Below are 10730 nucleotides of genomic sequence, written 5' to 3' on the forward strand. Positions count from 1 at the left end.
AATGGTTTTAAATATGGAGTTGTGGAAAAGATAAACATTTGAGAGGCAACAACATGTTGAAGTACTTTTTAGTGAAGGAAGGGATTAGTTATTGGGTGCAGTTTGCAAGGACAACAGGTTTGAGGGTGGGTTTTTAGAAGAGAGAGACACACTACTGTAGTAGTGGGAACCATTTACAATACTATCTGGTTTGCAGTCAGGAAGGCAATTTGGGTAGAAGCGGTTTAATGGAGTAGGAGATGGATGTCATGGGCAAGGTGAACTTGAAGAGGGCATGAAGCGAGCTGAGGGGGGCGGAAACTAGAGTAAGACACTGGTTCAAACACAGGCCCGAGGAGAGTCTGGCTATGGCGGGGAAGAGAGGTGGGGAATAGGTGGGAGGGCAGTGATTTGGTTTGCCTAGGAAGAGGGAAAGTAGAAAAGGTAACTAAATAGATGGCCTCAATCTTGCTGGAAAAGTGCACACCTGTGGCTGGTGAGCATTGAGGAGATGGTGAGGCTTTTCAAGAGGTGGTTGACAGTGGAGCAAAGAAACCAGGAGTTCTCTTTTGTGCTGTTCAAAATTAATCCTTAAGTTGAACGGTTTTGGCAGACGAGAGTGAAAACAGAGTCCAACTGGATCTACTGAGGAATGGTTAGATCAGTTGATTAGAGCTGCACAGAGCAGGAAAGATAATTTTGCAGACAGGATGTTTGGAGGGAAATTAAAGACAAACAGCTTTTTGGAATGCAGAATTACCTGGAAAAACTCAGCAGGTCTGGCAGCATCGGCGGAGAAGAAAAGAGTTGACGTTTCGAGTCCTCATGACCCTTCGACAGAACTTGAGTTCGAGTCCAAGAAAGAGTTGAAATATAAGCTGGTTTAAGGTGTGGGTGGGTGGGGGGGGCAACAACGACATCTTTTGATGATCTGCTTCTATCACTGCTTGTTTGTCCCTACAACCACACCAACCCCCTCCACTTCTCTCTCTCTCTCTCTCTCTCCGCACCCCCCACACACCTTAAACCAGCTTATATTTCAACTCTTTCTTGGACTCGAACGCAAGTTCTGTCGAAGGGTCATGAGGACTCGAAACGTCAACTCTTTTCTTCGCCGCCGATGCTGCCAGACCTGCTGAGTTTTTCCAGGTAATTCTGTTTTTGTTTTGGATTTCCAGCATCCGCAATTTTTTTGTTTTTAGCTTTTTGGAATGCCTTGATTTTGGACAGCAGTTCCTTCGATTTTGAGGATGCAGTGAGCAGATCATCAAGAAACCATGATTGATTATGGCTAATTACAAGGAGAACTCAACCCAGAATTGCCCTCCCAGCTCTAATTCACAAGTTTTGAAATATACTGCATTTCCTCCATCGTGGCAGAAACATGATCAAACTTAAGTTTTGTTGCTCCTTTCCAAATCTGAGATGGGCTTTCCCATATCAGCTTGTATATTTCCAGTTGTCACTTTAAGATTCTACCTATAAGTGATGCTAAACTGATTTGCTCTACAGCTTTTCTTGATTTTCATTTGGAAATAATGCAGAGCTTTAATAGAGAAACGAAGAGGAAGGCCTATAGTCTCTTGATATGATCAAGGTTGGAGAAAATAATTGCATTTGCTGAGCACCTTTCATGACCACAGGATGTTCCAAAGTGCTATACAGCCAATGAAGTACTTCTGAAGTATATTCAAGGTTGTAATTTGAGAAACATGACAGCCAATTTTTGTAGAGCAAGCTCCCAAAAATAATATAACAACCTGGTAATCTGTTTTTTGTGATGTTGATTGAGGGATACATTTTGTTAAGACTCGGGGGATAATTCCCCCTGCTGCTCTACCATTCTGACCACACACTGATCTTCAGTTATCTCACCTGAATTCAATAAATTTATGAAATAGATAAACTTACAATTCTGCCATTTCTGTCCCAGTTTGTAAAATCTAATGGATGTTTGTTATCTGAACTCTCTCAAAAGCACCTAACATGCAGCTTTGATTCATCACAATTACATTACTGCACTTTTTTTCTTCTAATGAACTAATAGTAAATACAATATTTTAGTAAGACTTGTTGCATATATTTTCTTAATGACCTGAAAATGCCAAATGACACTGCTGGTTTAATCATTTTAAAAGTTTAGTGACTCAATACTGATCACCCAGCAAAGAATTTGATTCCTATATCTTAGGCCCATTCGAGCTCCTTGAATACTAGTGTTGCAATCTGTTTGACCATCTTGCCATATATGCTACATTTAAAGACCTTTTACTAATTATTTTTTTCTTCTTCCCCTCTCAGGTTAATAATTTGAACAGCTCATCATGTTTGGTGTAACTACTTACATGTCCTAATTTGATTGATCCTGTCTACAGAGCAACTGAACCTGAAGCAATTTCCTTCCCTATTGAATAATGTACAATAACATAGCTGACACTGTTTCCACATACTTACTAGGTGTGTTCGTACTGAATTCATTTTCTGCTTTTTGAAAATAGAGATTGGTCAATTTAAAATAAATAAACATGCACTGTAAAGTTTTAGCACAAGCAATGTGGTCACATGGCAGCAATTCAAGTAGAAACATATTCCATGCTTATTGCAAGAAAAAAGTCTCCCACAATTTTCCTCTGATAAATTGAGCTAAAATTGCGCAACATTCTTCTTCCTTTTTTACCCCTTTATTGTACTTGCCCTTCACTTTAGTGAAAGCACTTGAAGCTAATGGAATTGATACTTTTCACAAATGACTGCTAGAGTTACGTGAGATGTATTTGAGCACTTTTTGTGTACATTGCTAAATTTATTTTTTATATATGCAGACACCCACACGATATTAGCAGTCAAATAAATTTCTTTATTGCAAAGGTAGTTCCTTAAATACAGGGTTTCTAGTTATTCTTTCACCAAAATATTTAACAGAATCAAAACTTTTTCACTCTGGGAAAAGCTACATAAAACGGTCTCTGTAAAACAGGCTTAGGTATATAGATACAAATTTTGTTTCTAGCCTTGAGACTTGTTTATTGTTATTGAATATGAAAATTTAATTGGGAAATGTTTTCTCCTAAGTTGAAAAGGCAAGTTCACATCTGGACTCTATTATCTGAGGAATGACACTGTTTCTGTCATAATTTCAGCACCTATCATCAAAGAAACCAGCTTCCTAACTTCGAACTTATTCCATTATAAAGTTTTTTGTTTAGGATTCAAGTTTCGTAGCAACATTACACATGCTCATGCCTTGAATTTAAGCTTGTGCAATGGAATGCCATTGGAATTAAAGATAAGATGATTGTAGGGCCTGTTTTTCTAATTAACATGAACCGCTGTGTACAGGTGTTAAATTTGCTTGAATATATACTTACCTGATTTTGTTAAGCTGAATCAACATTTTCTGAAGTTTTGTTCTGCTGGGCAGTATGAAGTTAGCAAAAGATAGTGTCAGTGATTACCATTTCAGAATTTAGTTGTGTTTGGTCTGTATTCTGTTAGAAGCCTCAAGATCTGTTTTTGTGCGAAATTTGTAAATATAGCAGATTTATTTATATATACTGGGGGAGTTGCATATCTGAAATTTTAGAGACTATAATTATATAATATAATTTGATATTGAAAAGAAAACACATCAAAATTAATACCAACCCATTCAATAAATGGCATGTTGTCTTTTTTAAAACCTTGTTCTGGAGTTTGCTCACAAATTTAATGTACCTTGGGTAATTTTGACATAAGAGCAAAACTGTTCCCTTTTTTTCCTGAGATTTGCATAAAATTGATTTACATCAGTTTTCTGCTGAAGTATTGTTACACGTGAATTTCTATGGTTGTTTGTGCCGCTTCTGTTTGCGGTGCATCTAACAACCCTCTGCTGCTTATTTAGATGATACTCCCAGCCATGGAAAAGACGAGCTCATGTGAGTTTCTTGGATTTGCATGAATAACGTGTAAACTTATAGCCAATAATTTAGGTGCTGCATTGCCTGAAGACAGACACAAGGTTTCTGGATTTTGATGGCAATTTTAACTTAATTTGGGGGGAAAAAAACATTCTTAATGAGAATTGCACCATGCTTCATCATCAAAGTGCAGTCTTAATGCATCTGAAAATTTTCATTGCTGCTTGCTCTCTAAAGCATTCAAAAGGATTAAGCACCTGAATAGCCTTCACAATTGTCATGACTTTGTTCTCCATGATAATGAAAGATGAGCATTGGCAGAGGCAAGAGTCTTGAAGAGTGAGGTGCCATTGCATAAGACAGAAGATTGCTTATTTTTACTAATCTTGCTGCTGCATTTGTCTTTGATTTTGTGCTCACTTTTATGTTCTGGCGTAAGCAAATGAACTCAGGAAATTTGGACATAAACTCCCTAGAACAAGATTGCCAAAGCTCCTAGTGTAATTTCTGTTGTAATATGGGGCCTGTATCTCTACTCACTATAGATAACATACAGCAGCTCAACATAAAGCAAATACTAGGTTTGAACTTGATCTGATCTTTGCCAGTGGATTGTCCATTAAAACTGCTTAAAATAATCCCCTTGGCATTTGTCACACAGGTCTTTATTTTTTAATAAAATTTCCCATATTTTGCCTTACACCTGAAGACACAGAAAATCTGCCTGAATATATACATTACTGTTATTAAAAGTTATATCTGTTTTTGTTTCTCGTGATTGCTGACCATTTGAATTATTTTATTGATGAGGTCAGATCATAGGGTTAACTTTCTTTGTAACACAAGTCAATCTCCTGCGATATTGATCTAATAAAGTCAGTTAGAGGGTGTGGAATAAATGGATTAAGGCTGAAGGATGACTGCAGCTTTAAAGTGGTTAGTGTTTAGGATTGGTGGCATCTGGAGATTTTTGGAAGATGCAGTGAAAGAAATGTGAATAGGATAGTTGAAGGAGACCAGGCAGCTGGAGGCTAGAAATTTAGTGCATAGCTGGAGGCGGAGTGACAGGAACATTGGAGTCCTGAGGTAGGGGTCCTGAGTTAGTCTAGAACAGTCAGTAAAAGTAAGAAAGGGAAGGAATTCCAAGAATGTATTTCAATTGGATTTTTTTTCTCTATCCCCAAACCCCATCCCCAAAGAATGGTCCAAAAAGGGCAGAATTTTTAGCTTTCAGGCTGAAGGAGATGATGAGAAACCGCAGGAAGCCTTACAGTAAATAACAAGATTTCATTTTGAAACTTCGCAAGCTCAAATATGTAAACTAAAAGTCAAACTAACAAAAAAATGAACTTTGGCTAGTAGCCAGTGACAGCCAGAGTCAACTTTTGAGACCCTGCCTAGTGTAGGAGCGTGCAGCTATAGCTGTGACTGTAATGCAAATTCCACATTAAACTTACAATCAAGAGGTAAACCTGAAATCATTACAAAATGTTGTTGCCCAAATAAGCAGGATGTGAAATACTTAACATTTTTAAAGATATATTGTATATTTAACCAGTCTCACCATTATTATTTCCCATTTCTCCTTTTTCTCATTTTTCTCATCTACATGCTGCCCCTTGGTGACATCATCTGTAAACACAGCTGTCAGTTTCCACAAGTATATAGAAATTGCCCAGCTTGACTAACTTCTCCACTCCTCTTGATTCTTCCGCTGTGTCTCAGTTGTCAGGCAGCTGGTTTGACATTCAGCATTGAATGGGAGAAAATATATTTCAACTGAAGCCAGTTTCCTCAGCTCTCACCACAAACTCTATTTGCTGGCCACTGACTGTCCTTTTCCTGGCTATGCCTGAAGCTGAACCATACTGCTCGCAGCTTTGGTACTATATTTGACCCCTAGATGAGCTTCCAATCACATTCACCCCATCAATAACACCATCAGTTTCCACCTTTTGTAAAATTGTTAAAATGTGCCCCATCTTAGCTCATGTACTGCTGAAGCATTCATTCATGACTCTAGACTTGAGTGTTCCAATGTACTCCTGGCTGGCTTCCACATTCTACCCTCTGTAAACTTGATGTCATCCAAAACTCTGCTTCCTGCATCCTAACTTGCATCAAGTCCTTTACACCTGTGTTCGCTGTGGCTCCCTGTTATAACCTTGGGTTTTAAAATTCTCATCCTTTGTTTTCAAATCCCTCCATGGCCTAGCCCCTCCCATCTCTGTAATCTCCTCCAGCCTCACGACCCTCATATATGTGCTCTTCCAATTCTAGCCTGAGTATTGCCCATTTTAATTGCGCCATCATTGGAGGCCATTATTCAGTTGCTATACCCTTAAGTTTGGAATTGCCTCTCTAAATCTCTCAGCTTCTCTTCCTCCCTCCTGCTTTAGAATTCTCCTTAAAATCCCACCTGTTCAACCAAGCTTTTGGCCATCTGCCCTAATATCTTGTGGCTTGTTGTCAAATTTTGTTAATGCTCCTGTAAAGCACCTTGGGACATTTTACTACATTAAAGGCACCATATAAATATGGGATGGGGAGGTTTGCAGTGCTAGCCTGGATTTAGGATCTAGTTATTTGTCTTTATCATTGGATAATGTACCTGATGAGTTTGCATGTCATTGTGTGGAAATTGCAAAAGCTGCATCAGAAATGTGTTCTTATTTCTAGCAGATTGGTTTTTCTAACTGCACTCAAACTAAATATTGAATGGCACAGGGCTTTTACGTTCCATACAAAACAAGTTGGAAACATTGGCATTTTCTAATGGTTAAAATTTGAAGCCTGCATTCTTATCTAATGTTCAAAGTAATCATCCAAACAAAAGGCAAAATTTATCACATTTACAGATGTGCATATAATGCAAGTTTGTGGACAAGATTGCTAGTTTTCTTTTTAAGCAGGCTTAGTATCCTAAATATGGAATAGCCACAGATCATTACTCTGTGTACTCTGCAGTAACACCCAGTTTAACAAGTTTTTGACAAGGATCAGAGCCCTGGGCTCAATCATCTGTTATTGTATGATAAGTGACAACAAAATTAGTTGTTTAATGTTGCACTACTTTTTCAAGGTAATATGTTTCATTTAGAAAAATGCCTTAAAGATGTACAAAGATGTTGTTAAAAAGAAATTACTGCAAAATATGATGGCTAATTTTTCATAGCTGAATGGCAGGTTGACCAAAGAGCATTCTGTACTTAAATAAGCTGATACTCATGTATATCGAGGAAATGTGTAAGTTGATAAATGCAGTTTCAAACCACTGATTAATATTCCAATTGCTAGTCATCTTAAATCTTAATAAAATTGAAAAGCTCTTGAATTTGTCTCTCTTTATTTACTTCCAGAGCCTTTATGCTGCTTAGCGCTGTCATTGCCTTAACTTTTCTCAATGTTCCAATGCCCTGTTATATAAGATGGTCAAACTCTGCTCTTCTCTTTCCTGTTCTGTCTCTGGTTGCTGCAATGTGTCCTCATCTTAAAATACAAATATGTTCAAGCTAAGTTTTTTAAGAGATTTCTATCAGTTACCTAGTTACTATGAAACAGAGCAATGCAGCTTAGGCAGTATAAGGTAGTTTTACACCACTGGGTATGGGTTTTGTTGTAAGGTGTTGGACATAGTTCACTAAGTCTTCTAGTCTTGGGTAGTTCAACAGTAAGTATTAATTACTAAAAACTATATACAGAGGTAAAAGTGCAAGCTAGGAGCTGTTTCTGTTTCTACACACTGATCTGTCCAATACTATACTGACCCCTAGGTGTGGGTCATGTCTTCTCTTACATCATTGTGTGGGTGGTACTGTATTCAGCCCCACGTTAATCCTTTTATGTGCCAGACCCTTATACTACACTTCCCCCATGTAATTAGGTTGGATAAACAAGTTATCCCAGTTTACCCCATGTATTTACATTATTGCTGCTACCCCATCTCCCCTTTCAAGTCTGAGTCATGCGTACAGGTGGCCTGGAGGCCTTCTAGCCCTTCCATGTCCTTCCTCTCACTGCTGTTGGAGGAATGGTAGGATCTGTCGCTGCAGGTAAACTTTGTTGAATCAGAGGTTGTTCTGGCATCTGGGTGTCTTTTCATCCTCCCTTTCTGTTCTTTGGCATTGAATCACTATTTGTAGCTTTCCCAGTTGTAATGATAGACGGTGGTTTATCCTCCTCTTTATGGGGTGGACAAATTCTGGGCTCACCTCTATAGTGTTTCTTTCTCTCCTTCATGCACCTCGCCGTGATGCACAATGGGATGGAAGATTGCTTTTCCTGTTGAGGGAATGGCTTGATAGCTCACCTTTGCGTTTGGCTGTGTGGTGTGCTGTCGTCAATGGATGGCTGCATCTCGGTTTGTGCCACTTTCATGCGGACTGGGGATTGCAGCACCTGCTCTGTGGTCTCAGGCTTCATCTCTCCAACTGGTGTCAGAGCTGGAAATTGAGGCTCTTATTGCTGGCGCCTCTCTTGACTGTCATCTACTCAGTGTCATGGTAACCAGCTGAATGGTTGGCTGGTCTTTCCATGAGGGGCTTCTGACACCTGGAACGAAAGTGGACAAATCTATTCTGCAAAGAGAGAAGACATTTCAGAGCTGAAGTCCTGGTTGAGAGAATCTTTCTTTGTTGGAGCTCTCTGGAACTTGCAGTTCTGTATAATTTATGACAGGGGTTAGTCTTGACATCTGCCATTTTGAGAAGATTTGGGCTACACGGGCATCCCTGCTCGAGAGAAAAAGATTGGTTATGGGTAACTTAAAACAGCTCAGATGTTTGCTGCCATAGGAGGAAGTGACCATAATATGAATTTACCCTGCAATTTGAGAGGTATAGGTTGGAATCAGATGTAATGATATTACAGTTGAATAAAGGCAACTATAGAGGCATGAAGGAGGAGCTGGCCAGAATTGACTGGGAGATGAGCCTAGCAGGAAAGACAATGGAACAGCAATGGCAGGAGTTTCTGGGAGTAATTTGGGAGACAGAGCAAAAGTTCATCCCTAGGAAGAAGAAGCATACTAGGAGGACAAGGCAATCATGGCTGGCAAGGGAAGTCAGGGACAGCATAAAAGCTAAAGAGAGAGCATACAATGCGGCGAAGAGCAGTGGGAAACCAGAGGATTGGGAAGCCTACAAAGACCAACAGAGGACAACTAAAAAAGAAATAAGGAAGGAGAAGATAAAATATGAGGGTAAACTAGCCAGTAATATAAAAGAAGATTGCAAGTTTTTTTTAGATATATAAAGGGTAAGAGAGAGGCAAAAGTGGATATTGGGCTGCTGGAAAATGATGCTGGAGAAGTAGTAGTGGGGAATAAAGAAATGGCGGAGGAACTGAATAGATACTTTGCGTCAGTCTTCACAGTGGAAGACACGATTGACGTCCCCAAAGTTCAAGAGAGTCAGGGGACAGAGATGAGTATGGTGGCCATTACCAAGGAGAAGGTGCTAGGAAAACTGAAAGGTCTGAAGGTGGAGAAATCACCTGGACCAGATGGATTACGCCCCAGAGTTCTGAAGGAGATAGCTGAAGAGATAGTGGAGGCGTTAGTGGTGATCTTTCAGGAATTACTGGTGTCAGGGAGGGTCCCAGAGGACTGGGAATTTGCTAATGTAACACCCCTGTTTAAGAAGGGAGTGAGGCAAAAGACGGGAAATTACAGGCAGATTAGCCTGACCTCGGTCATTGGTAGGATTTTAGAGTCCGTTATTAAGGATGAGATTTCAGAATACTTGGAAGTGCATGGTAAAATAGGGCAAAGTCAGTATGGTTTCATCCAGGGGAGGTCATGCCTGACAAATATGTTAGAATTCTTTGAGGAGGTAACGAGTAGGTTTGACAAAGGAGAGCCAATGGATGTTATCTACTTGGACTTCCAGAAGGCCTTTGACAAGGTGCCGCACAGGAGGCTGCTCAGTAAGATAAGAGCCCATGGTGTTTGAGGCAAGGTACTAGCATGGATAGAAGATTGGCTGTCTGGCAGGAGGCAGAGAAGGGTATCCTTCTCAGGATGGCGGCCGGTGACTAGTGGAGTTCCGCAGGGGTCAGTGTTGAGACCACAACTTTTCACTTTATACATTAATGATCTAGATGAAGGAACTGAGGGCATCCTGGCTAAGTTTGCAAATGATACAAAGATAGGTGGAGGGACAGGTAGTATTGAGGAGGCAGGGAGGCTGCAGAAGGATTTGGACAGATTAGGAGAATGGGCAAAGAAGTGGCAGATGGAATACAACGTGGGGAAGTGTGAGGTCATGCACTTTGGTAGGAAGTATAGAGGCATGGACGATTTTCTAAACGGGGAGAGAATTCAGAAATCTAGAGTGCAAAGGGACTTGGGAGTCCTAGTCCAGGATTCTCTTGAGGTTAACTTGCAGGTTGATGTGGTAGTTAGGAAGGCAAATGCAATGTTGGCATTTATTTCAAGAGGACTAGAATATAAAAGGGATGTGCAGCTGAGGCTTTACAAGGCTCTGGTCAGACCACATTTAGAATATTGTGAGCAATTTTGGGCCCCGTATATCAGGAAGGATGTGTTGACCCTGGAGAGGGTCCAGAGGAGGTTCACGAGAATGATCCCAGGAATGAAAGGCTTAACATATGAGGAACGTTTGAGGACACTGTGTTGATACTTAATGGAGTTTACAAGGATGAGGGAGGATCTGATTGAAACTTACAGAATACCAAAAGGCCTGGATAGAGTGGACGTGGGGAAGATGTTTCCATTAGTAGGAGAGACTAGGACACAAGGGCACAGCCTCAGAGTAAAGGGAAGATCTTTTAGAACAGAGATGAGGAGAAACTTCATTAGCCAGAGAGTGGTGAATCTATGGAATTCATTGC

At 40.0% G+C, this 10730-nt stretch overlaps 1 protein-coding gene across 4 annotated transcripts in view; it reads left to right on the forward strand.

Annotated features, from left to right (window-relative positions):
• Positions 1-7212, forward strand: part of LOC121282356 (C4b-binding protein alpha chain-like) — a 45793-nt gene extending 38581 nt beyond the window's left edge. For all 4 annotated transcript variants that reach the window (XM_041196058.1, XM_041196060.1, XM_041196059.1 and 1 more), the window contains one exon: positions 2281-7212. Coding sequence is in view for 2 of the 4 variants with exons in the window: in XM_041196060.1 (XP_041051994.1) it covers positions 2281-2293 (13 nt within the window). In the remaining 2 variants the exon portion in view is untranslated. The remainder of the gene's footprint in view (positions 1-2280) is intronic.
• Positions 7213-10730: the final 3518 nt, after the last annotated feature.

The sequence above is a fragment of the Carcharodon carcharias genome, chromosome 9, assembly GCF_017639515.1.
Source record: "Carcharodon carcharias isolate sCarCar2 chromosome 9, sCarCar2.pri, whole genome shotgun sequence".
NCBI classification, from domain to species: Eukaryota; Metazoa; Chordata; class Chondrichthyes; order Lamniformes; family Lamnidae; genus Carcharodon; species Carcharodon carcharias.